The sequence below is a fragment of the Ranitomeya imitator genome, chromosome 1 (assembly GCF_032444005.1).
Source record: "Ranitomeya imitator isolate aRanImi1 chromosome 1, aRanImi1.pri, whole genome shotgun sequence".
Classification (NCBI taxonomy): Eukaryota; Metazoa; Chordata; class Amphibia; order Anura; family Dendrobatidae; genus Ranitomeya; species Ranitomeya imitator.
In genome coordinates, this window is record NC_091282.1 from 553,504,039 (window position 1) to 553,531,926 (window position 27,888).

The 27,888-nt window shown below is 46.1% G+C and overlaps 1 protein-coding gene across 4 annotated transcripts in view; it reads left to right on the top strand.

Annotated features, from left to right (window-relative positions):
- CERS1 (ceramide synthase 1) overlaps positions 1–27,888 on the top strand; it is a 120,052-nt gene that overhangs the window by 61,904 nt on the left and 30,260 nt on the right. For 2 of the 4 annotated variants that reach the window (XM_069767721.1, XM_069767723.1), the window contains one exon: positions 27,754–27,798. The exons of the other annotated variants lie outside the window; for them this stretch is intronic. In XM_069767721.1, coding sequence (XP_069623822.1) covers positions 27,754–27,798 — 45 coding nt within the window. The remainder of the gene's footprint in view (positions 1–27,753; positions 27,799–27,888) is intronic. 4 annotated transcript variants of the gene reach the window in all.

Genomic DNA, 27,888 nt, shown 5'->3' on the forward strand with positions numbered 1-27,888 from the left:
TAGCACAAACAATTTAGATTATGAAATGTGGCCTGGTGTCATAGTTCAGCCAATTGTTTGCCCCGCGGCTAATTTCTCCAACTTTCCCTTACACTGAAGTGCTCACTCTGCTGAGTGCTCCTTTGTTCTTTATAAGAGCTGTGGCAGCAGCTTATCCTTTAAAGAACAAAGAATCGGACGTTCAAAATTGGACTTGCTGGTGTTAGGTGTTGAGTTCCTGCTTCTGCACTGGGAAAATCTCGAACCATGTCCTCTGCGGTCTCCCATTCTTCCCAAGCCACAGAGGAGTCTACTGAGCAGAGACGTCGGTCCCAGCATCATGCTCAAGCTGATGCTGTGCGTCTGGTTACTGCTGCCATCCCAGGTTCAGCTATTGTGACCAGCATTAATCAGCGGCGAGCAGACGCTCCAGGGACTGCCTGCTTTTTGTCTACTGAGCATGCCCATGGGATAACCTCTCTTTGGAGGTCGGAGGTCACATGCTCAGGTCCTGAAGCGGCTCTGATTGGACCACTGGGAAGGTCTCGGAAGGCTGCAACTATAAAAGGTTCGCATGGTCGCTCGGCCATGCACTAGTATAAACTAAAGTCGTGTATGTGTGGATGTGTGTTAGAAATGTGGTGAAAGCTCCTAAACCAACCCCCTCCCTAGCATTCTTGCATGCGGTTGAGTGTTTGAGCTGATTAGTGCCAGATTGTGGCATCCAGCACAAGGCACGAGCATACAGCATCAAATAAGCAGCATCTGCCAGTCTGGCGCTGTGCGCAATCAGTGCGCTTTGCAAGCCCTAGTTAGGGTGGTTAGTAGCGTCCGCCAGAGCGGCGCTATGCGCACCTAGTGTGGTAAATTTCTTAGCGTAATTTCTCCCTGGCACCACAGTTGCGGCGCAGAGTGCTACTGGGTCTAGGGAGACTCTAACCCTGCTTCCTTGGGGCAGAGTCCTGTGACCTAACACTAGCGATCATTCAGCGGTATTGTGGCCCTGTGACGCAACAGGGTTCACCTCCTTACATACCGGGTGAAGTTAACCTGTGTGTGTTTTCATTATACTGCCATATACTGTCTGCCATTACTGAGGAGCAGGTGTCATCTCTGCATGGTGGACGCCGGGCTGTGAACGCACCTTATATCTTCCTTTTTATCATTTTGTGCATTCCGCCAGCCCTAACAGCTGTTTCGTTATCTCCAGTGAGAATCATTTGCCAGGATCTCTCATACACATTAGACTGTCGGCTGAATCTGAATATAATGGCATCCTTGGCTGACATTAGCCTAATGTGTATGGGGCCTAGGTAATAATGTATGCAGTTATGTAGGGAAATCTATTGTCAAGAGATGACACATGAGATCACATTACAGAACATGCTTCATTTGGGAATGTCTCCCATTTTTTCATGAACCGTTTTTAGCTAACAGATGGATATTAAAGTCAGACACCAACTGTTCCAGCATGTAAATCATAATAGTGGTGATATTAGAGACATTATCCCAGAAACTTTGCACTATTCTTCTGAATACCCAGTATTCTTGTATCTACCCACTACATACAATACATGTGTAAGAGGGTGAACTGTGATAACATCAGGAGAGCATTAAGACCCTGTTGTCTGAGCTGAGAGCAAAATCCCAGGAAAGTGTGTGTGCTGGGTGGTGGGGCCTAGTGTCTGCTGTATAGGGCATTGAGAGATGATGCTGCTAGAAGCAGAGAGACTGCCATGTGAGATGCACTGTGCGGCAGCTAATAAGAAGTGAGGAGTTTGGACTCTGTAAGGACTGTTTGCTGCCAGTGTGTTTTGTGAGGGTGTTTAACCATGATAGGTGTGTGACTTTGGAGTTCTGTGGAATCTGTGCTATGCTGAGATGAAAAACAACAGAAGACATTGATCCTGTGCAGACCCAGGCGGGTTGCTTTCAGGGAAGTTGTGAGTGACTGTTGGAGGAGAGATGGTATCCTGTACCATCCATATTGAGAGGGACCCAGACAAGCCTCGTTGAAGTGCTATCCCGTATCGTATCCTGAGGCTACAGAACTGTAAGTCCCCAGCGTGTGGGCTCAGCATCGGTCGACAAGACGTGGAGCCTTGTTTTGCTGTAGCTGTTTTGGCGCCGAAGAATTTGGGACTGGCTGCAGCCAATGCAAATGATATGCCTGAGTAGATTACATTAGTACTCAGTACATTAGCAGCAGCAGTGTAAGTGTACTCACCTCAGGTTAAGGGTACCGTAATAATAGATACCCGGGTATCCCCAGATTAAGTATTTAAGAGCGTGTGTTATATCTATATGTATTGTATTGTGGGTTTTGATCAATTTATAGTGTTGCCATCCCAGGGGGTCCCATAATACCACCTCATCCGATTTACACCTGTTTTCTCAGTACCTTGTTTGAGCTTTTGTTAGTTAAATTTCTTCTAAAAATCTCAGTGTAATACACTTAAAGTGGGAACTTCCACTATTTCCTTGGCTGAATCCAAGCAGCATCGCATTCAGCAAGGGAATCTTGCAGTGGAGATTTATAGCTCTGAATTCCGCAGGTGGTTAACTGATACCAAATGGAATGACCCGGCTCTCAGAAGCCAATTCCTTCAGGGCCTCACTAAAAGCATAAAGGACGCATTAGCAGTGTATGAAACTACTGTGTCACTGGAGGCTGCCATGTCCTTGGCTATTTGGGTGGATAGACGCCTGCAGGACAGATGGGTAAGACCACCTGCTTCTGAGCCCTCTTTCTCCCGGTGTTGATGGGAAGGTCCGAGGGTGAACCTATACTTGCAGAGTTAGAGGAACCCATACAGTTTGGGGTTGCGTTCACATCATATGTTTCCCCCAACATATGCAACAAAAAGGGTGTATGGTTTTTTTTGAGGGAAGAAGGGACATTTTATTGGGGCTGTTCTGTCTTCCTCCACGTAGAATGTGGGCGGAACTAACCCATAAGACATTGCTCTTAGGAGGGAAAGGTTGGTAAACAACATGAAAAGTAGGCAACTGATGACCTCCAGTGGCCACAACTTGAATAACATGATAATTAACTCTCTGCACATTAAGATGGGCAGAACACTCCCCGCTTGGCGTCAACAGATGCCACAATTAGGTTCTATTGGGGAAAATAATAATACAAGCTCGGTAACGGGTCTGAGGAACAGTTTGTTTTCTCCAAAGCTTGCACACTCTGACCTCTACTTTCCGCACTTTCCCATCTTTACTGGGCAGGGTGTTAATGACTAGGCCGAGTGGCCACTCGTTCCGATGTGACTGACTGTCTTTGACGAGTACAACATCGCCAGATTGAATGTTTGTGCGGTCTTTCTGCCACTTTGTCCTGCTTTGCAGAGTGGAGAGATACTGTTTCCTCCATCTATTCCAGAAGACGTTGGACACGCTTTGTACTTGCCTCTATTGTCGTCTGTAGAGGTCTTTGTCATTGAATACTCCGAGTGGAGCTTTCGGGACACAGGTTTTCTGTGTAAGTAACATTGCAGGAGTAAGGATGGATGGATCTCCAGAATCACTAGAAAGTGCTGTCTTGTAGGACTGGGTTACATGAAATAGACAAGCTATAGCTCGAACAAGTGACTTCCATGTGGAGAACCTGCTGAACCGGTGAGATTCGAGGTGGCAGCTTGAAATCTCTGTATGTAGAGCAGACACTTGAGGTCGGATCTCTTCATCTGTGTCTGGACCCACTAGTTCGAAAGTTTCAGGCCTGCTGATGTGGGACATCGAACGGTACAAAGAGGTAGGACCTGTGAACCATGAAGTGTCCTTCAGATGACTGGGTGCAACGGATCTAGTCGCGTGGTCCGCAGGATTGTGGTGAGTAGGTACGTGGTTCCACTGATTAGGGTCGGTGGATCTTCTTACCCGAAGTACCCGGTTGCTGACGTAGACGTAGAAGCGTCGTGTCTCGTTACAGATGTACCCCAGTACCACCTTGCTATCGGTGTAGAACTCTGCATCCCCGATCTTCAGGCCCATCGCATCTGAGACCAGCTCGGCCAACTCAACTGCGAGGACAGCAGCACAGAGTTCCAGTCTGGGTATCGTGTGTTCACGAAGTGGCGCTAATTTCGTCCGGCTCATAACGAACCCGATATGGGATTGTCCGCTTACGTCTGTGGATTTGAGGTACGCTACTGCTGCAATCGCTTTGACTGATGCATCACAGAAAATACAAAGTGTTTGCGTTTTGACCTCTGTGGATGGCACAGGAGCATACGGTCGTTTCACACGAAGGTTGGTCAGGGCTTCAAGAGACTTCCTCCACTCTGCCCACAGGTCAGCCTTTCCCGCTGGAAGTGGATCATCCCAATCAGTAGTGTCTTGGGTGAAGTCCCTGAGCATCAGCTTTCCTTGGATGGTTACTGGAGCTACGAACCCCAAGGGGTCGTATAAACTATTCACAAAGGAAAGAACTCCTCTGCGCGTGAAGGGTTTCTCATCCTTGCTGATCTGAAAGGTGAAGGTATCTGTCTTCAGGTCCCACAGCAATCCAAGGCTCCACTGCATAGGAAGGGGGTCGATGCTGAGGTCTAAATCCTTTAGATCGCTGGAATAGTCTTCAGAGGGAAAGGCTTCCATCAACTCTCGGCTGTTGGAAGAAATCTTGTGTAACCCTAGGTTAGACTGAGCGAGCATGTCACAAGTCCTCTTTAGTAGACTGATTGCGGCCTCACTTGTCGGTGTGGACTTCAAACAGTCATCCACGTAAAAATCCTTTTCCACAAAGGACCTGACGTCCGAGCCATACTCTTCTTCACCCTTTTTGGCAGAATGTCGGAGGCCGTAGATTGCGACCGCTGGGGAAGGACTGTTCCCAAAGATGTGTACCCGCATCCGGTACTCTGCGATGTCTTCGTCCGGGTCGTTGTCACGGTACCAGAAGAACCTCAGGTAGTTTCTGTGTTCCTCTTTGACGAGAAAACAGTGGAACATCTGTTGTATGTCGGCCATAAATGCCACTGAATCTCTACGGAAACAGAGTAATACTTCCAGAAGTCTGTTGTTGAGGTCTGGGCCCGACAGTAAGACATCATTCAATGACACGTCTTCGCATTTGGCACTTGAGTCGAATACCACTCTAATTTGACCTGGCTTCTTAGGATGGTACACTCCGAAGATGGGCAGGTACCAACACTCCTCTCCGTGTCGAAGTGCAGGTGCAATCTCTGCGTGGTTGTTCTGGAATATCTTTCCCATGAAGATAAAGAAATGTTCCTTCGTCTCAGGTGACTTCTGAAAGGGCAAGGTAGGGGAGTGCTGCTCGGTAGTTCCTTTACCAGCAGACTATTGTGACACGGCTGGAAGAGAGATGGACGTCCATTTTCTAGCGTGCTGGTAAGCATACTGTTGACTGAGACCGGCTTGTGTGCTCCTCCTAGACAGACATCTCCTACAATGACCCATCCAAGGTCTTGCCTCTGCGCGTATGGAGCATTCAGTGAGCCATTGATATATTCTCTAGTCTTGTGGACTCGTAGTATATCTCTTCCCAGAAGTAAAGCTATTGGCGCTTCTGGTTCCAACTTAGGTATCAGGTGGGCTATACGCTTCCGGTGGGGGTGATACGTTGCCACCTCTGGTGAAGGTATCTCAGACCTGTTGTCAGGAATCTGGTTGCACTCCAGGATGGTCGGTAGTGACAGACAGGTCTGGCCATCCATGGACTCCACTTTGTATCCGGTTGCTTTCCTCCCCGCCGTCTCGACGGTACCTGAACATGTCCTAAGGGAGTAGGGAGAACTGGGGCCTACAATGCTGAAGTTGTCAAAGAAGATGGACCTGGCTAAAGACCTATTACTTTGGTCATCTAGGATTGCATATATCTTGAGCGCTTTGTCTCTGTGGTCTGTTGGATAGACTCGGACAAGGCAGATTTTTGAGCAGGATCTTCCTCCCTTGAGTCCCTTACAGATCTCCGTACATTGAGAGGTGACCGCAGGGGTGTCTTCGTCGGTGTTCTTCTGTTTCTCATCGTGCTCCTCTGCTTGTGACAACACTCCTGGAGGTGGTCCAGGATGCAAGGCTGTATTGTGATCCGTGCTGCTGCATTCTGCACATTTCACGCTAGCTCCACAGTTCCTGGCGAAGTGAGAGGTCGTAGCACAGCATTTGAAGCAGATGTTGTTTACCTTGAGGAAACCTTTGCGATCCTCTAAAGTCTTCTCCCTGAAGGCTCTGCACTTTAGTAGAGGATGTGGTTTCCTGTGTAGAGGACACTGCTTACTGACATCCTGAGGTTTGCTCTCTTCCGTAGGGGGCTTAGTTGTCTTGTGTGGAGGACAATATCAGTTTTATGGACTGCCACGGGTGTCTTACTGGGTTTGACACCAGGGGTAGTGGAACATGACAGAGTGAAATCAAAACTAGGGTCATTTCTGATCTTGGCTTGCTGGGTGACAAACTCAACAAATACAGCAAAAGGAGGGAATGGTACGTTATGAATTTGTTTATACCGTGAACCATGTATAATCCACCTTTCTTGAAGATTGTAAGGAAGTTTTTGTACTATTGGATTGACACCCCTAGCTGTGTCTAAGAATGCCAATCCAGCCAAGTGACCTTCCTTCTGGGCGACCTGTAACTCTATCAATAAATCATTCAATTCTCTAAGTCTTTGATAACCCTTGGGCCCTATCTTATGGAAATCATCAATTCTTTTGAATAAAGCATTCTCTATTACTTCTACGGACCCATAGCATTCGTCAAGTCTTTCCCACACTTTACGTAAACCTATGTGTGGGTATTCTATGTTAATGTCTCTTAGTCTTTTAGCATGCTCGACCGATTCAGTTCCAAGCCACTTTACCAGGAGATCTAACTCCTCACTACTAGAAAGGTCCAGTCCCTGAATGGCGTTCTGGAACGAAGCTCGCCACGACCTGTAGTTTTCGGCTTTGTCAGTGAACTTTACAAGTCCTTTTGTTACCAGTTCTCGGCGGGCAAAGAACTTTGCCAAGTCTATGGTGGCTTCATCAGTGTTGGTACGAGCCGGTATGTTATAGCCATGTCTAGTGTGTGGTGCGTCACCATACCTGTGAGATGCTCTTGGCTTCGGACAGTCTGCATAGTACCTTTCTGGTGAAGAAGATGTCTCTTTAAGGTGAGGTGGGAGCTGTACCTTCTTCTCAGTGGAACGGTAGCTGTGGTCGACTCCTCTGTGTTGGACGTCTTCTTGTTTGTAGTAGTGAAGTTCGGGGTTGGATCGATGATAATCGGCGTAGGCTGATCGTTGTAGTCTGTCGAGGGTGTTGTCCATGCTGGAGTGTCAATGAACGTACTCTGCGACGCGCTGAGCTGGATCTTGCTGCTCTAGATCTGTTCCAAGAACGTTGCTGCGTCTCTCATAATCAGGATCCTTCATGGCTTCCAAGTACTCTGCCTTAGCTATTGCAGCTGCTGCCTCTTTGTCTACCATAAGTCTTTCTAGAGACACTTGCAGGCGCGCACCTTCTGTTTCTTGCTCTGCCCGCAAACGTGCGGTTTCAGCTTGCAGGCGTGCAGTTTGTTCTGCCTGCAAACGTACCTCTTCTGCCTCATGCTCTGCTTGTCTCAGCTTTAGATGCATTTCTTTCTCGGCAAAGGAGGACCTTGCTTTGGCTGCTTCAGCTTCAGCACGAGCGACAGCAGCCAGCTCTGCTAATGATGACCTGTTAGAGCTTGCTCGTGACCTCGTCTTGAGTGAGGATGTGCTGTTTCGAGACATTGTGCGCTTAGCTGCGTACTGCTGAGTGTTTTGGCGGGAAACTGAGTCTAGGTGCGGTGAGCTTCCGCGTGGCGGGAATGATGTAGCTTCTCTTGGCGGGCTGCAGTATAGTCCCGAGGCTGTATGGCGGCTGCTGTGATACCCGAATGCGGAGCAGTGTGGGTGTTAGCGGTTCCGTACAGTCTGAACAACTACAGCCTGCGACCGGCTATCAGTTTCACTGAAGACAGCTAATCTGTTCTTACTTTACAATCACCGCCTGCGATTGGTGGTCTCGTTTTTCACTGTTCTGTCTTCCTCCACGTAGGATGCTGTGTGGATTCCAACATACGGCTAAACCTTCATCCACATCCCAGTAAACAGACTTTGTTGATGCTTAAGTCTTATTTATTAGGGTGATGATAACCAAAACTATAACGTTGAACAACAATGGTGGACAGTATTCATAGTAGATGATCGAATAGTGAATGATGTTGATGTACAAAGTGGATGTTCAGTGAATAATCATAGTGGATGACTGATCATAGTGGATGACTGATCATAGTGGATGACTGGTGAAAAACTGTAAAGAATAACAGCATTTCAGTATATGCACATACAGGGTGCAATCACATAAATAACTGGGACATAACAGCAAGAATTATACAGAGTGCATTACACAGTAATTCTAACAGCACTACCCTATTCTATACAAGAATGCATCTATCTAAATGCAGAGTACACATTAACCTAACTGCAAGCTGCAAAGCACATCTGCCTAACTATATCTGACTATAGGAGCTGCATAAGGCTTAAATACTAACACAAACATAAGATGCATTAAACCTTTATAAACGTACCGAGATCCGTTAGGACAGGGGTAAGAAAGTAAGCGAGACAGGAGCACGTGTGCCTCTCTGCAGATCTGAGGAAAAATGGCTACTGCAGCTTGTCTTCACAAGAAGAATGTGGGCGGAACTAACCCATAAGACATTGCTCTTAGGAGGGAAAGGTTGGTAAACAACATGAAAAGTAGGCAACTGATGACCTCCAGTGGCCACAACTTGAATAACATGATAATTAACTCTCTGCACATTAAGATGGGCAGAACAGGGGCATGTCCTGTAATTCCAAAGCAAAAAGAGACTCAATTAACCCTTGGGAGCTTTGACAGTGATAATTAAGGGGTGTGTTCATCTTTAACCTACAATTCTCGTTTTGTCCTGACAGCAGAGGTGATGCTAGCGAGCAGCTCTGAAAAAATTTCTGTGTTTGTAGACAGTGGAGCTGGAGTCAGTATGGTGGATGCTGAGTTTGCTAGAACTCATGGTTTTGTCTGCTCTAACTAGGCTGAACCTATTCCTATTTGCGCCATCGACTCAGCACCACTTGCACAGAGAACACTGAAACATATTGTTCATAACATAAGAGTGAAGGTAGGGTCTTCACATTATGAAATAATCCCTTGTTATGTCATGAAGGGCCTCCACACTCCAATCGTTCTGGGTTTGCCCTGGTTGATGAAGCATAATCCAACTGTGGATTGGCAATTAGAGCGATTGTAAAGTGGGGAGATTACTGTCATAGTAACTGCCTAAACGATTCCCCTTCTGCTGTATCTGCAGGGACCTTACTGACATTTTTGTCTGGCTTTGAGGACCCTACCCCAATTTTGCAGAAGAGGGTAGGCATTTCGGCCTTATACATTGCCCTGGAGGGTGAGGTGTTGGAAGCTCAGAGGGACACCCCTGTCTCCTGCCCTTTGGGAAGGTTGTTTGTGCCGTCTATATTGCGCCACAAAGTAACCAGAGAATATCCTGACTCTGTACTTACTGGCCACCCAGGTGGTAAGCAACAACGAACCTCTTTTCTCGTCATTTTTGGTGGCCTGGGTTGCATCGAGATGTGGTTGAACAAGTGTCTACCTGCAATGTTTGCATACATTCTAAAGTACCGCATACCTGTCCATCTGGTCCTGTTTCTCCACTACATGTTCATAACTGTGTCAGGAGAGACAGGTATAAATGTATGACTGTCAGTAAACGTGTGCCAGGTCTGGACCTGAATGTGAATGATTCTGTGTGGTTGTCTACCAGAAATTTCAGGTTGAGGGTTCCTTCCTGGAAGTTGGGACCTAGATTCATTGGTCTCTATAAGATAACCGCTGTCATTGGCCCAATAATGGTTGATGGAAACCTAGAGTTTCAAATTTCGAGGATTATAGATTCTCACCTCCAACGTCGTTCCCTACAATTCTTGGTGCACTGGAAGGCTTATGGTCCACAGGAAAAGATGTGGGTTTCTGCATCAGAAGTGAACGCCCCCAGGTTGTTTGGTTGTTTTGTTTGTTCCACACCTCTTATCCGGAGGCCAGAAGGGGGTCACAGGTGTGTCAGAGGCTGCAGATCGTCGCTCTGCATCTGACTGTAGAAGGTCTCAACGGTTTGTTTTGCAGACTTCTTTCTGGACCTTCTGACTTTAGTACCCAGTGACAATCTCCCTTGGCTCTAGTTGAGACTCTTGGACCGGGGTGTATATAACTTCCAGCTTGCTGCTGGAAGGCGTGGTTGATATTTTCTATTTCCAGTTCCCTGTTGCAGCTTGGAGCTATTGCAGTCAGCTATCTTCCTCCTTGATGTTGCTGGGAGGCATCTGTGTTTCTCTCTGAGTCTACTCAAGCTAAGTGTTCCCCCTTGTTTGTGTATTCTATCTGTCTTTAGTGTTAGTGGGGATTGACTAGCGCTTATGCTATCCTTCCCGGAGCAGAGCTTATCGCCAGGGTAAGGCAGAGATTAGGTATCCTGCTCGGCGATAGGTGTGGAACCTTAATAAGGTAGGGGTAAGGCAGACAGGGTGACGTTATATCTTCCTAGGGGTCTCCACTCCCACTTCCCTAGTGTTTGGTTCTCTTTCCCTTATACCTTTGTGTTGCACTTAGCCTTTCCTACACTGTGCATGACACTAGGAAGGGGATTAACTAAGTGGCTACAAGGTGTTCATTGGAGCTCCTGATGGTGGAGACAGACTGGTACCACTCCTAGGCAGATCCCGGGACTGCAGCTGCTGACCCAAGGGGTCAGGTTCGCTGACACAGACTAGGGCTAGGTTCAAACACAGTGGTCTAGGACAGGGGTCCCCAGCTCCAGTCCACAAGGCCCACCAATATGTCATGTTTTCAGGATTTCCTTAGTCTTGCCCAGGTAATAATTGCATCACCTGTACAATGCAAAGGAAATCCTGAAAACATGACCTGTTGGTGGGACTCGAGGACTGGAGTTGGGGACCCCTGTTCTAGGACAGTGGATCAGGGACTGAACACGTACGGGCCAAGGGACAATGTTCAGGCACTGGCCACACTGGGACGAAGGGACTTCAGGAGCAGAACTATCTGCACTCAGACCAGGGGCCAACATTCAGGCCCTGGCCGTACTGGGTCCAGGGACTCTGGTTCAGGACACTGGCCGCACCGAGACCAGGGATTCGGGTTCAGAATACTGGCCACAGCAGGCCAAGGGATTCGGGCTCAGGACATTGGCCGCACCAGGACCAGGGGATCTCCCAACTGCACTGGTGGAACACCAACTACCTAATAACTAAACTCTTTTCTTGGCGACTCCCTAAGGATGGCTGGGAGCCATCTTGCAGGTGTACACATTATGCTAAATGGCTCTCAACAACAGGCTGAGAGCATTTATCATTTGTGTGCCTTCTCCTTTAAGAGCAAGGGAGTGTGCACAATAGGCACGCCACGTACTGCAGCATGCACTCACGGAAAAGGCAAGCGCACACCGGGAAACCAAACCGCAAGGTCGGGACTGTGAATAAGTCGGTGTTCCTGCATGGAGGAAGAGGGGGTCAACTTCTCCCTTTTTATCTGGTTTCCTGTTTAATTTTCATATTGCCTACACCTGTTAATTGCCACATGTGAGTTTGAATGAGCATCACATGCTTAAAGCAAAGTAGTTTACCCACTATTTTGGAAAGGTGCCAACAATTTGTGTGAAATTATGTCAAATTTTCTTTTTTTCTCTGCTTTTTGTGTTGTTCCAATGCATACAAAGGAAACAAACGTGTATAACAAAACATGCAATTGCAATATAATTTTCTTGGAGAAATACTTCATTTTCTGGAACAATTTCAAGGGTACCAACGCTTTCGGCCATGACTGCAACTTGTCATTTTCAGTCATTGCTTTCCTGCAATTTCAGTCACACAAATTTCTTTATCTACAAGAAGTCAGCTGAAAATATGCCTTCTATGCATATTTTCTCTTGAATTCACACAGATCGTTAATTCTTATGGAACATGACTATATTGTAACTGCTTATGCTGCCTACTATCCAGTTGCAAAATAAGACAGCTGCTAAAAAGCAGCAGTAACAACACACTTTCTATGCTGTAGTAGGCCATTAACAAAACAATATATATGCAGAAGTTACATGAACTCACTGGAACTGCAAATACTTGGAACAATACTGTGATTCATGGCGAACCTCAGTATGTACAGTACATCCTACATGAACAATGTCCATTCTGTGATACAAGCATTGAATTCTGAATCTTGTAGGTGGCCTAGAGTAGTGCACAGACCATTTACACTGGAAGTTGATTATTTTATTTGGAAGTCTCCATGTTTGTAAACTTTCATCGTAAAATGTTTTCTATTAAAAGGATAGTACACAGGTTTGTATTCCCCATGAAAGCTGAACGGCACCTAAATAGATAAAATGATATATTGTTGAGACTGTATTTTACAACAGTACTGAATCAAGCAAGTAAAATGATAAAGACAATCATACATATATTATATGCACCACCTTCAAAAATAGCGGGTTTAAAGTTGGTAGAGGATGACGAGCAAAAATATGTTAAGGGTCCCATTTATAACCTTATATAGGACAATTGATTGTGCATTCATATGGTCCTCTCCTCTGAATTCTAAGTGTAAGAGTACCACATGGCGGCTTTTAGGCTACTTTCACACTTGCGTCGGTACGGGTCCGTCGCTAAGCGTCGGCGCGACATACTGACGCAAGACGTGGGCAGCGGATGCAGTTTTTCGGCGCATATGCTGCCTATTCTAAAGTCCGGGGACGAGGGGGCGGAGTTCCGGGTGCGCATGTGCGGTAGAAAATGGCGGATGCGACGTACGAAAAAACGTTCCCTTGAATGTTTTTCGTGCCAACGGTCCGGCAAAACACGACAGATCCAGTGCACGACGGACGCGACGTATGGCCATACGACACGATCCGTCAGCAATACAAGTCTATGGGAAAAAACGCATCCTGCGGACACATTTGCAGAATCTGTTTTTTTCCAAAATGAAGGATTGCGACGTACGTCACACGACTCAAGTGTGAAAGAAGCCTTAGACGCTGGCGCACCTGTTGCGTTTTCCCAGTAGAAGCCACATCTGCAAAAATGCTGGCGGTAGTTTTCTTGCAGTCGCTTCATTGTCATTTTGCCGTCTTTTTTGCGGCGGCTCCATCGCAGGTGTCTTTTATTTTATGCACTCTGGTGGTTAAAAGACTGGGTTCCTGCATAATTTTCATAACAAGCAGAGGGGAAGCCGATGGCTGGGGGCTGATGTTAACCCCTTCATGACCCAGCCTATTTTGACCTTAAAGACCTTGCCGTTTTTTGCAATTCTGACCAGTGTCCCTTTATGAGGTAATAACTCAGGAACGCTTCAACGGATCCTAGCGGTTCTGAGATTGTTTTTTCGCGACATATTGGGCTTCATGATAGTGGTAAATTTAGGTCAATAAATTATGCGTTTATTTGTGATAAAAACGGAAATTTGGCGAAAAGTTTGAAAATTTTGCAATTTTCACATTTTGAATTTTTATTCTGTTAAACCAGAGAGTTATGTGACACAAAATAGTTAATAAATAACATTTCCCACATGTTTACTTTACATCAGCACAATTTTGGAAACAAAATTTTTTTTTGCTAGGAAGTTATAAGGGTTAAAATTTGACCAGCGATTTCTCATTTTTACAACGAAATTTACAAAACCATTTTTTTTAGGGACCACCTCACATTTGAAGTCAGTTTGAGGGGTCTATATGGCTGAAAATACCCAAAAGTGACAACATTCTAAAAACTGCACCCCTCAAGGTACTCAAAACCACATTCAAGAAGTTTATTAACCCTTCAGGTGCTTCACAGCAGCAGAAGCAACATGGAAGGAAAAAATGAACATTTAACTTTTTAGTCACAAAAATTATCTTTTAGCAACAATTTTTTTTATTTTCCCAATGGTAAAAGGAGAAACTGAACCACGAAAGTTGTTGTCCAATTTGTCCTGAGTACGCTGATACCTCATATGTGGGGGTAAACCACTGTTTGGGCGCACGGCAGGGCTTGGAAGGGAAGGAGCGCCATTTGACTTTTTGAATCAAAAATTGGCTCCACTCTTTAGCGGACACCATGTCACGTTTGGAGAGCCCCCGTGTGCCTAAAAATTGGAGCTCCCCCACAAGTGACCCCATTTTGGAAACTAGATGTCCCAAGGAACTTATCTAGATGCATAGTGAGCACTTTGAACCCCCAGGTGCTTCACAAATTGATCCGTAAAATGAAAAAGTCCTTTTTTTTCACAAAAAAATTCTTTTCGCCTCAATTTTTTCATTTTCACATGGGCAACAGGATAAAATGGATCCTAAAATTTGTTGGGCAATTTCTCCTGAGTACACTGATACCTCATATGTGGGGGTAAACCACTGTTTGGGCACATGGTAAGGCTCGGAAGGGAAGGAGCGCCATTTGACTTTTTGAATGAAAAATTATCTCCATCGTTAGCAGACACCATGTCGCGTTTGGAAAGCTCCTGTGTGCCTAAACATTGGCGCTCCCCCACAAGTGACCCCATTTTTGAAACTAGACCCCCCAAGGAATTTATTTAGATGCCTAGTGAGCACTTTAAACCCTCAGGTGCTTCACAAATTGATCTGTAAAAATGAAAAAGTACTTTTTTTTCACAAAAAAATTATTTTCGCCTCAATTTTTTCATTTTTACATGGGCAATAGGAGAAATTGGACCACAAATGTTGTTGTCCCGTTTGTCCTGAGTACGCTGATACCCCATATGTGGGGGTAAACCACTGTTTGGGCGCACGGCAGGGCTCGGAAGGGAAGGCACGCCATTTGGCTTTTTAAATAGAAAATTAGCTCCAATCATGTCACGTTTGGAGAGCCCCTGTGTGCCTAAACATTGGAGATCCCCCAGAAATGACCCCATTTTGGAAATTAGTCCACCAAAGGAACTAATCTAGATGTGTGGTGAGGACTTTGAACCCCCAAGTGGTTCACAGAAGTTTATAACGCAGAGCCATGAAAAAAAAAAAAAATTATTTTCTCAAAAATGATCTTTTAGCCTGCATATTTTTATTTTCCCAAGGGTATCAGGAGAAATTTGACCCCAAAAGTTGTTGTCTAGTTTCTCCTGAGTACGCTGATACCCCATATGTGGGGGTAAACTACTGTTTGGGCACATGCCGGGGCTCGGAAGTGAAGTAGTGACGTTTTGAAATGCAGACTTTGATGGAATGGTCTGCGGGCGTCACGTTGCGTTTGCAGAGCCCCTGGTGTGCCTAAACAGTAGAAACCCCCCACAAGTGACCCCATTTTAGAAACTAGACCCCCCAAGGAACTTATCTAGATATGTGGTGAGCACTTTGAACCCCCACGTGCTTCACAGACGTTTACAACGCAGAGCCGTGAAAATAATAAATACGTTTTCTTTCCTCAAAAATAATTATTTAGCCCAGAATTTTTTATTTTCCCAAGGGTTATAGGAGAAATTGGATCCCAAAAGTTGTTGTTCAGTTTCTCTTGAGTACGCTGATACCCCATGTGTGGGGGTAAACCACTGTTTGGGCACACGTCGGGGCTCAGAAGGGAAGTAGTGACTTTTGAAATGCAGACTTTGATGGAATGGTCTGCGGGCGTCACGTTGCGTTTGCAGAGCCCCTGGTGTGCCTAAACAGTAGAAACCCCCCACAAGTGACCCCATTTTAGAAACTAGACCCCCCAAGGAACTTATCTAGATATGTGGTGAGCACTTTGAACCCCCACGTGCTTCACAGACGTTTACAACGCAGAGCCGTGAAAATAAAAAATCATTTTTCTTTCCTCAAAAATGATGTTTTAGCAAGCATTTTTTTATTTTCACAAGGGTAACAGGAGAAATTGGACCCCAGTAATTGTTGCGCAGTTTATCCTGAGTATGCTGGTACCCCATATGTGGGGGTAAACCACTGTTTGGGCACACGTCAGGGCTCGGAATTGAGGGAGCACCATTTGACTTTTTGAATACGAGATTGGCTGGAATCAATGGTGGCGCCATGTTGCGTTTGGAGACCCCTGATGTGCCTAAACAGTGGTAACCCCTCAATTCTACCTCCAACACTAACCCCCCCACACCCCTAACCCTAATCCCAACTGTAGCCATAACCCTAATCACAACCCTAACCACAACCCTAATTCCAACCCTAACCCTAAGGCTATGTGCCCGCGTTGCGGATTCGTGTGAGATTTTTCAGCATCATTTTTGAAAAATCCGCGGGTAAAAGGCACTGCGTTTTACCTGCGGATTTTCCGCGGATTTCCAGTGTATTTTGTGCGGATTTCACCTGCGGATTCCTATTGAGGAACAGGTGTAAAACGCTGCGGAATCCGCACAAAGAATTGACATGCTGCGGAAAATACAACGCAGCGTTTCCGCGCGGTATTTTCCGCACCATGGGCACAGCGGATTTGGTTTTCCATGGTACTGTAAACCTGATGGAACACTGCTGCGAATCCACAGCGGCCAATCCGCTGCGGATCCGCAGCCAAATCCGCACCGCGTGCACATAGCCTAATTCTAAAGGTATGTGCACACGCTGCGGAAAACGCTGCGGATCCGCTGCAGTTTCCCATGAGTTTACAGTTCAATGTAAACATATGGGAAACAAAAATCGCTGTACACATGCTGCGGAAAAACTGCACGGAAACGCAGCGGTTTACATTCCGCAGCATGTCACTTCTTTGTGCAGATTCCGCAGCGGTTTTACAACTGCTCAAATAGAAAATCGCAGTTGTAAAACCGCAGTGAAATGCGCAGAAAAAACGCGGTAAATCCGCCATAAATCCGCAGCGGTTTAGCACTGCGGATTTATCAAATCCGCAGCGGAAAAATCCGCAGAGGACCAGAATACGTGTGCACATACCGAAACCCTAACCCTAGCCCTAACCCTAGCCCTAACCCTAACCCTAGCCCTAACCCTAGCCTTAACCCTAACCCTAGCCCTAACCCTACCCTACCCCTAACCCTACCCCTAACCCTAGCCCTAACCCTAGCCCTAACCCTACCCCTAACCCTAACCCTAGCCCTAACCCTAACCCTAGCCCTAACCCTAGCCCTAACCCTATTCTAACATTAGTGGGGAAAAAAAATTCTTTATTTTTTTATTGTCCCTACCTATGGGGGTGACAAAGGGGGGGGGTCATTTATTATTTTTTTTATTTTGATCACTGAGATATAATCTATCTCAGTGATCAAAATGCACTTTGGAACGAATCTGCCGGCCGGCAGATTCGGCGGGCGCACTGCGCATGCGCCCGCCATTTTGGAAGATAGCGGCGCCCGGGGAGAAGATGGACGGACCCCGGCAGGATCGGTAAGTATGATGGGGTGGGGGGGAGCACGGGGGGGGGGATCGGAGCATGGGGGGGTGAATCGGAGCGCAGGAGGGGTGGAACGGAGCACGGGGGGGGTGGAACGGAGCACGGGGGGTGTATCGGAGCACGGAGGGGGTGGATCGGAGTGCAGGGGGGTGATTGGAGCACGGGGAGGGTGATTGGAGCACGGGGGGAGCGGACAAGAGCACGGGGGGAGCGGAGCACAGGACGGAGGGGAGCCGGAGCAGTGTACCGGACAGATCGGAGGGCTGGGGCGGCGATCGGTGGGGTGGGGTGGGGGCACATTAGTGTTTCCAGCCATGGCCGATGATATTGCAGCATCGGCCATGGCTGGATTGTAATATTTCACCAGTTATAATAGGTGAAATATTACAAATCGCTCTGATTGGCAGTTTCACTTTCAACAGCCAATCAGAGCGATCGTAGCCACGGGGGGGTGAAGCCACCCCCCCTGGGCTAAACTACCACTCCCCCTGTCCCTGCAGATCGGGTGAAATGGGAGTTAACCCTTTCACCCGATCTGCAGGGACGCGATCTTTCCATGACGCCACATAGGCGTCTGTTATGGCTGGCAATCAGGCAACACAGCGTGCAGTAATCAGCGCACATACAGAGATCTGGCAATAACCCAAAACAATAGGACGAGCTCTGAGACGTGGAATCTCTGTAGACTGCAGTACCTGATCTATCCTCACACAACTGGAAGCAGCAGTGGATTGCGCCTATCAACTACCTATGCAACTCGGCACTGCCTGAGGAGCTGACTAGCCTGAAGATAGAAATACAAGCCTGACTTACCTCAGAGAAATACCCCAAAGGAATAGGCAGCCCCCACATATAATGACTGTTAGCAAGATGAAAAGACAAACGTAGGAATGAAATAGATTCAGCAAAGTGAGGCCCGATATTCTAGACAGAGCGAGGATAGCAAAGAGAACTATGCAGTCTACAAAAAACCCTAAAACGAAAACCACACAAAGGGGCAAAAAGACCCACCGTGCCGAACTAACAGCACGGCGGTGCACCCCTTTGCTTCTCAGAGCTTCCAGCAAAAGATAATAACAAGCTGGACAGAAAAAACAGAAAACAAACTAGAAGCACTTATCTAGCAGAGCAGCAGGCCCAAGGAAAGATGCAGTAGCTCAGATCCAACACTGGAACATTGACAAGGAGCAAGGAAGACAGACTCAGGTGGAGCTAAATAGCAAGGCAGCCAACGAGCTCACCAAAACACCTGAGGGAGGAAGCCCAGAGACTGCAATACCACTTGTGACCACAGAAGTGAACTCAGCCACAGAATTCACAACAGTACCCCCCCCCTTGAGGAGGGGTCACCGAACCCTCACCAGAACCCCCAGGCCGACCAGGATGAGCCACATGAAAGGCACGAACAAGATCTGGGGCATGGACATCAGAGGCAAAAACCCAGGAATTATCTTCCTGAGCATAACCCTTCCATTTGACCAGATACTGGAGTTTCCGTCTAGAGACACGAGAATCCAAAATCTTCTCCACAATATACTCCAATTCCCCCTCCACCAAAACAGGGGCAGGAGGCTCCACAGATGGAACCATAGGTGCCACGTATCTCCTCAACAACGACCTATGGAATACATTATGTATGGAAAAGGAGTCTGGGAGGGTCAGACGAAAAGACACCGGATTGAGAATCTCAGAAATCCTATACGGACCAATAAAACGAGGTTTAAATTTAGGAGAGGAAACCTTCATAGGTATATGACGAGAAGATAACCAAACCAGATCCCCAACACGAAGTCGGGGTCCCACACGGCGTCTGCGACTAGCGAAAAGCTGAGCCTTCTCCTGGGACAAGGTCAAATTGTCCACTACCTGAGTCCAGATCTGCTGCAACCTGTCCACCACATAATCCACACCAGGACAGTCCGAAGACTCAACCTGTCCTGAAGAGAAACGAGGATGGAACCCAGAATTGCAGAAAAATGGAGAGACCAAGGTAGCCGAGCTGGCCCGATTATTAAGGGCGAACTCAGCCAACGGCAAAAATGACACCCAATCATCCTGGTCAGCGGAAACAAAACATCTCAGATATGTTTCCAAGGTCTGATTGGTTCGTTCGGTCTGGCCATTAGTCTGAGGATGGAAGGCCGAGGAAAAAGATAGGTCAATGCCCATCCTACCACAAAAGGCTCTCCAGAACCTCGAGACAAACTGGGAACCTCTGTCAGAAACAATATTCTCAGGAATGCCATGTAAACGAACCACATGCTGGAAGAACAAAGGCACCAAATCAGAGGAGGAAGGCAATTTAACCAAGGGCACCAGATGGACCATTTTAGAAAAGCGATCACAGACCACCCAAATGACAGACATCTTTTGAGAAACGGGAAGGTCAGAAATGAAATCCATCGAAATATGTGTCCAAGGCCTCTTCGGGACCGGCAAGGGCAAAAGCAACCCACTGGCACGTGAACAGCAGGGCTTAGCCCTAGCACAAATTCCACAGGACTGCACAAAAGCACGCACATCCCGTGACAGAGATGGCCACCAGAAGGATCTAGCAACCAACTCCCTGGTACCAAAGATTCCTGGATGACCGGCCAGCACCGAACAATGAAGTTCAGAGATAACTTTACTAGTCCACCTATCAGGGACGAACAGTTTCTCGGCCGGACAACGATCAGGTTTATTAGCCTGAAATTTCTGCAACACTCTCCGCAAATCAGGGGAGATGGCAGACACAATGACTCCTTCCTTGAGGATACTCGCCGGCTCAGATAACCCCGGAGAGTCGGGCACAAAACTCCTAGACAGAGCATCCGCCTTCACATTTTTAGAGCCCGGAAGGTATGAAATCACAAAATCAAAACGAGCAAAAAATAACGACCAACGGGCCTGTCTAGGATTCAAGCGCTTGGCAGACTCAAGATAAGTAAGGTTCTTATGATCAGTCAAAACCACCACGAGATGCTTAGCACCCTCAAGCCAATGACGCCACTCCTCGAATGCCCACTTCATGGCCAGCAACTCTCGGTTGCCCACATCATAATTACGCTCAGCAGCAGAAAATTTCCTGGAAAAGAAAGCACATGGTTTGAACACTGAGCAACCAGAACCTCTCTGTGACAAAACCGCCCCTGCACCAATCTCAGAAGCATCAACCTCGACCTGGAACGGAAGAGAAACATCAGGTTGACACAACACAGGGGCACAGCAAAAACGACGCTTCAACTCCTGAAAAGCTTCCACGGCAGCAGAAGACCAATTAACCAAATCAGCACCCTTCTTGGTCAAATCGGTCAATGGTCTGGCAATGCTAGAAAAATTACAGATGAAGCGACGATAAAAATTAGCAAAGCCCAGGAATTTCTGCAAACTTTTTAGAGATGTCGGCTGAGTCCAATCCTGGATGGCCTGAACCTTAACCGGATCCATCTCGATAGTAGAAGGGGAAAAGATGAACCCCAAAAATGAAACTTTCTGCACACCGAAGAGACACTTTGATCCCTTCACGAACAAGGAATTAGCACGCAGTACCTGGAAAACCATTCTGACTTGCTTCACATAACTGCGCATAGCGGTGTGTTCAGGTACGGACAAATTAAATAAACGACCCTTAGGGAATTTACTACCAGGAATCAAATCGATAGCACAATCACAATTCCTATGCGGAGGAAGGGCATCAGACTTGGACTCTTCAAATACATCCTGAAAGTCCGACAAGAACTCTGGGATGTCAGAAGGAATGGATGACGAAATAGACAAAAATGGAACATCACCATGTACTCCCTGACAACCCCAGCTGGTTACCGACATAGAGTTCCAATCCAATACTGGATTATGGGTTTGTAGCCATGGCAACCCCAACACGACCACATCATGCAAATTATGCAGTACCAAAAAGCGAATAACTTCCTGATGTGCAGGAGCCATGCACATGGTCAGCTGGGCCCAGTACTGAGGCTTATTCTTGGCCAGAGGTGTAGCATCAATTCCTCTCAACGGAATAGGACACCGCAAAGGCTCCAAGAAAAATCCACAACGTTTAGCATAATCCAAATCCATCAGATTCAGGGCAGCGCCTGAATCCACAAACGCCATGACAGAATATGATGACAAAGAGCACATTAAGGTAATGGACAAAAGGAATTTGGACTGTACAGTACCAATAACGGCAGAGCTATCGAACCGCCTAGTGCGTTTAGGACAATTAGAAATAGCATGAGTAGAATCACCACAATAGAAACACAGTCTGTTCAGACGTCTGTGTTCGTGCCGTTCTACTTTAGTCATAGTCCTGTCGCACTGCATAGGCTCAGGCTTACTCTCAGACAATACCGCCAGATGGTGCACAGATTTACGCTCGCGCAAGCGACGACCGATCTGAATGGCCAAGGACATAGACTCATTCAAACCAGCAGGCATAGGAAATCCCACCATTACATCCTTAAGAGCTTCAGAGAGACCCTTTCTGAACAAAGCCGCTAGTGCAGATTCATTCCACAGAGTGAGTACTGACCATTTTCTAAATTTCTGACAATATACTTCTACATCATCCTGACCCTGGCATAAAGCCAGCAGATTTTTCTCAGCTTGATCCACTGAATTAGGCTCATCGTAAAGCAATCCCAGCGCCTGGAAAAATGCATCAACATTACTCAATGCAGAATCTCCTGGTGCAAGAGAAAACGCCCAGTCCTGTGGGTCGCCGCGCAAAAAAGAAATAATAATCAAAACCTGTTGAATAGGATTACCAGAAGAATGAGGTTTCAAGGCCAAAAATAGCTTACAATTATTTCTGAAGCTCAGGAACTTAGTTCTGTCACCAAAAAACAAATCAGGAATCGGAATTCTTGGTTCTAGCATCGATTTCTGATCAATAGTATCTTGAATCTTTTGTACATTTACAACGAGATTATCCATTGAGGAGCACAGAGCCTGAATATCCATGTCCACAGCTGTGTCCTGAAGCACTCTAATGTCTAGGGGAAAAAAAAGACTGAAGACAGAGCTAAGAAAAAAAAATGATGTCAGGATTTCTTTTTTCCCTCTATTGGAAATCATTGAAAGGCTCCTTGTACTGTTATGGCTGGCAATCAGGCAACACAGCGTGCAGTAATCAGCGCACATACAGAGATCTGGCAATAACCCAAAACAATAGGACGAGCTCTGAGACGTGGAATCTCTGTAGACTGCAGTACCTGATCTATCCTCACACAACTGGAAGCAGCAGTGGATTGCGCCTATCAACTACCTATGCAACTCGGCACTGCCTGAGGAGCTGACTAGCCTGAAGATAGAAATACAAGCCTGACTTACCTCAGAGAAATACCCCAAAGGAATAGGCAGCCCCCACATATAATGACTGTTAGCAAGATGAAAAGACAAACGTAGGAATGAAATAGATTCAGCAAAGTGAGGCCCGATATTCTAGACAGAGCGAGGATAGCAAAGAGAACTATGCAGTCTACAAAAAACCCTAAAACGAAAACCACACAAAGGGGCAAAAAGACCCACCGTGCCGAACTAACAGCACGGCGGTGCACCCCTTTGCTTCTCAGAGCTTCCAGCAAAAGATAATAACAAGCTGGACAGAAAAAACAGAAAACAAACTAGAAGCACTTATCTAGCAGAGCAGCAGGCCCAAGGAAAGATGCAGTAGCTCAGATCCAACACTGGAACATTGACAAGGAGCAAGGAAGACAGACTCAGGTGGAGCTAAATAGCAAGGCAGCCAACGAGCTCACCAAAACACCTGAGGGAGGAAGCCCAGAGACTGCAATACCACTTGTGACCACAGAAGTGAACTCAGCCACAGAATTCACAACAGGCGTCACAGGTCGGATTGGCACCGACTTTCATGACGCCTACGTGGCGTCAAAGGTCGGGAAGGGGTTAATATTCTGGGATGGAGCCAATAGCCATAAAGGTTCCCAGGCTGCTAATATCAGCTTACAGCTGTTTGCTTAGCCTTTACTGGCTAGTTTACATGGGGACTCCACAGAAAAAAATTGACATATGGTCCCCTATAAAATGTAACCAGGCAGACAGTTGCAGGCTGATATTAATAGCCTAGTAAGGGGCCATATATATTGGTCCCCTCCCAGACTAAAAACATTAGCTCTCAGCCACCCCAGAAAAGGCGTATCTATAAGATGCGCCAAATATGGTGCTTAGCCTCCCTCTTCCCACTTGCCCTGTAGCGGTGGCAAGTGGGTTAATGGTTGGGGGGGTTGATGTCACCTTTGTATTGTCAGGTGACATTAAGCCCACAGGTTAGTAATGGAGAGGATTCTATAAGACACCCCCATTACTAACCCCATAGTGATATTATAAAAAACATACACCCAGAATTAAGTCCTTTATTTGAAATAATTACACAGATTCCTTTATTGAGTCTAAATGAAACCATACTCGCCAAACGCCTAATCTACTGAAGCAAACGTCTCGTGTAACAAAAATAATATAATAAACCACAATATTCCTCACCTGTCCGCAGAGAAGATAATTCATAATGTCCCACAACAATCCTGATGATTTTGAGAGCAGTCACTGATGTGAGTACTCTCAAGAACAGCCGGCTACATACTGACACAGGAAGTAATCGCTCCCGCAGTGTATAACACTGAGCTGCGGGGAGAAAGTTTACCGGAGATCCTCTATTGATCAGCTAAAGTGATCTCCTGTTATGACCTGGTGGTCAGGACAATAATGGACCTGGTGGTTAAGAGCACACGGAATGACCTGATAGTTACTGATAATATAGGACGAGCTCTGGGACGTGGGAACTCTGCTGACCGCAATCCCTAATCCTATCAACCACACTAGAAATAGCCGTGGATTGCTCCTAACGCTCCCTATGCAACTCGGGACAGCCTAAGGAACTAGCTAGCCCTAAAGATAGAAAAATAAAGCCTACCTTGCCTCAGAGAAATTCCCCAAAGGAAAAGGCAGCCCCCCACATATAATGACTGTGAGTAAAGATGAAAATACAAACACAGAGATGAAATAGATTAAGCAAAGTGAGGCCCGACTTACTGAACAGACTGAGGATAGGAAAGGTAGCTTTGCGGTCAGCACAAAAACCTACAAAAAGACCACGCAGAGGGCGCAAAAAGACCCTCCGCACCGACTCATGGTGCGGAGGCGCTCCCTCTGCGTCCCAGAGCTTCCAGCAAGCAAGACAACAATAAAAATAGCAAGCTGGACAGAAAAATAGCAAACCAGAGAAAAACAAGCAGTCACTTAGCTTCTGCTGGGAAGACAGGTCACAAGAACGATCCAGGAGTGAACTAGACCAATACTGGAACATTGACAGGTGGCATGGAGCAAAGATCTAAGTGGAGTTAAATAGAGCAGCCAGCTAACGAATTAACCTCGTCACCTGTGGAAGGAAACTCAGAAACACCCACAGCCACCGGAGAAAGTCCATGGACAGAACCAGCCGAAGTACCATTCATGACCACAGGAGGGAGCCCGACAACAGAATTCACAACAATCTCCCTTATGGCTCCACCAATGCATGAGAAAGTTCTCACACAGTGGTGGTGCCGTAAGGGAGATCACCAGGGATCATCAGCTGGCTGAACTCATGTGACCTCTCTCGCAGCAGCTAATTGCTATACACTGCAGGAGTGATGTTGCTCCTGTCAGTGTATCGCCGGTGGCCAGTTAGAGCAGTCACATCTCCTGATGTCAAGAGAAAATAAACTTAGGCACTCAACTTTGCGGAATTTTATGATTTAATGTAGACATCAAATTAAACGTTTCGGCCACAATAGACGGCCTTCTTCAGTAACACGTGGACGTGGATACTGCGTCTCTGACTACCACATCGGCACGCCGTTCACCTGGGCTCCCATGCATTACCGGTTACCCGGTCTTTGGACATTTCGCTTCCCTGCAGATTCACTCTGCTACAGTGCTGATGTGGGACACTTTTACATGCGGTCATTCACGCATATCTCTAACCCAGCACATTGTTACTGAAGACGGCCGTCTATTGTGGCCGAAATATAATGACTACATTAAATCATAAAATTCTGCAGAGTTGAGTGCCTAAGTTTACTTTCTCTTGATATATGGTGTTGGACCCTACTTGGGCACCTCTTCGGGTAGTGCATACGGTGTTGTTTCTATAACATCTCCTGATGTGACTGTTCTACAAGAGAGATCACCGTGGGACACTCTGGATTACGTGGACTATGGCGGACATGAGAGTTTATGGTGTTTTTTTTTTTTATTGTTTCCAGAAGACATGGGCATCAGGGATTGGGCGTTAGGTGAATATAGTGTATTTCTTATTTTTATTTGAATATGTATTTAATTATTTTACATGTTGTGTCTTTTTTTTTATAAGTTTGAGCACAGGCGACAGCTGCCGAGATACTACTTCTCCCATCAGTGGCTGCTGCTATTACTGTTATCAGGGACAGCAGACATAGGCTGATGGGAGGAGTAGACTCTCATCAGCCCACGCCTGCTGACCTGCAGTAAGCATTTTACCAGGGTCCGAGTATCTCTGTGGGGTCACAGTATCTGTGCGGGGTCACGCTGACATATGACAGCATGATCCCGCAGCTCTCTGACCAATGGTAATGTTACTGCTGATCATTAATGCTGCGCCGGTGTTTCCCATGCTGTCACACAGATGCTGTCACACAGAAAACACCATAGGAAGCCTGTAAAAATGCGAACAAAAACTCAGCAAATTCACAAACATTTTTATACCAGCGTTTTTTATGCAGATTTAACTGACTCAATTAAAGTCAATGGATGGAAAACGCTAAAAATCAGCAAAAAGAATTGGTCATGCTGCAGAAAAAAAGGCACTGCAAATAGCTAAGGAAAATTACTGATCATGTTCCCAACACTTCAGGATTCTCATTGAATTAACTGACATAAGGTTTCCATAGCATTTTGGCACATTTCCAAGCAGACAAAAAGGCCACGAAAATGCACTGTGTGCACATAGCCTAAAGGTTCTTGTGTTTTCCTATAAGGTGGAGTTCTGCTATACATTTACCAATAGTAATGGTTAAAAAAAATGTCTAGTTCGACCATGTTACTGTAGGATGTAGTAGGATAAATTAAATATAAAGACAGGCGATCAAACAAAGAACTGCATACAGATGGAGATAGTGAATTACTCTGCAGTGGCATGTTAAAGTTTGGGCGCCACTTGTCAAAATTACTGTTATTGTGAACACTTAAGCAAGTTCAAGATGAAATGATCTCCAAAAGGCCTAAAGTTAAAGATGACATTTCCTTTGTATTTTAGGCAAAATATATATATATATATTTTCATCTTTTACATTTTAAAAATTACAAAAAGGAAAATGGGCTTATGCAAATGTTTAGGAACCCTGCATGGTTAGTACCTAGTAGCACGCCCCTTTTGAAAGTATCACAGCTTGTAAACACTTTTTGCAGTCATCCAAGAGTCTTTCAATTTTTATCCATTCTTCTGTGGAAAATTTTTCCAATTCTGTGAGATTCCTGAGTTGTAATTTGAGGTCTAGCTACAGATTTTCAGTGATGTTCAGATCAGGGGAAAGTGAGGGCCATTCACATAATCTATTGTGGATTTTGACTTGTGTTTAGGCTCATCATCCATTTCTAGAAGCCATCCTCTTTTCGACATCAGCTTTTTTACAGTTGGTGTTATGTTTGTATCAAGAATTTGTTGAAATTTCATTGAATCCATTCTTTCCTCTACCCGTGTAATGTTTCCCGCGCCATTGGCTGCAACACAACCCCAGAGCCTGATCGATCCACCCCATGCTTAATGGTTGGCGAGATGTTCTTTTCCTGAAATTCTGTGCCCTTTTTTCTCCACAACATACCTTTGATCATTGTGGCCAAAGAGTTCTATTTTAACTTCATCAGCCGACAAGACTTGTTACCAGAATAGATCAGGCTTGTTTAGATGTTCTTTTGCATACTTCTGATGCTGAATTTTATGGTGAGAATGCAGGAAAGGTTTTCTTCTGATGACTCTTCCATGAAGGCCATATTTGTACAGGTGTCTCTGAACAGTAGAACAATGTATCACATCTCCAGAGCATGTTCGCTCATCACTAGTGCTATACTGTCGGTGCTTTGTGCACTGCTGTCTGATCTGGGGCTTGCAGAAGTGGGACTTCCTCCATGTCCTCTCTGTTCTGGAGATTATCCAACTATTTAACTGAGATGTTTGTCTCTGATTCCTGCCAGACATAGTTTGTGATTCCTACTAAGTTTTTGCCTGATTCTGTTCTGAGTTCTGACATTCCGCTAGCTGACCCTTGGACCGTGTTCTGACCATCCCTTTGTCTTGTCCTTTTGTTTATATCCACTATGTCCTGGTATTTGTCACCTGACTTACGCCTTTTGTCTCTCCCCTTGGTATTTTACGTTTCTAGGTACTGACCCCAGAACATCTGACTTCTCTGCCTCACTGTCTGTCCGTAAGTAGTGACAAGCGTCACACCTCACTGAAATTTTGCTTGGTCTTCAAGATCTAATCTTAACCTCCATGGTTCATGTTAACTGCCATT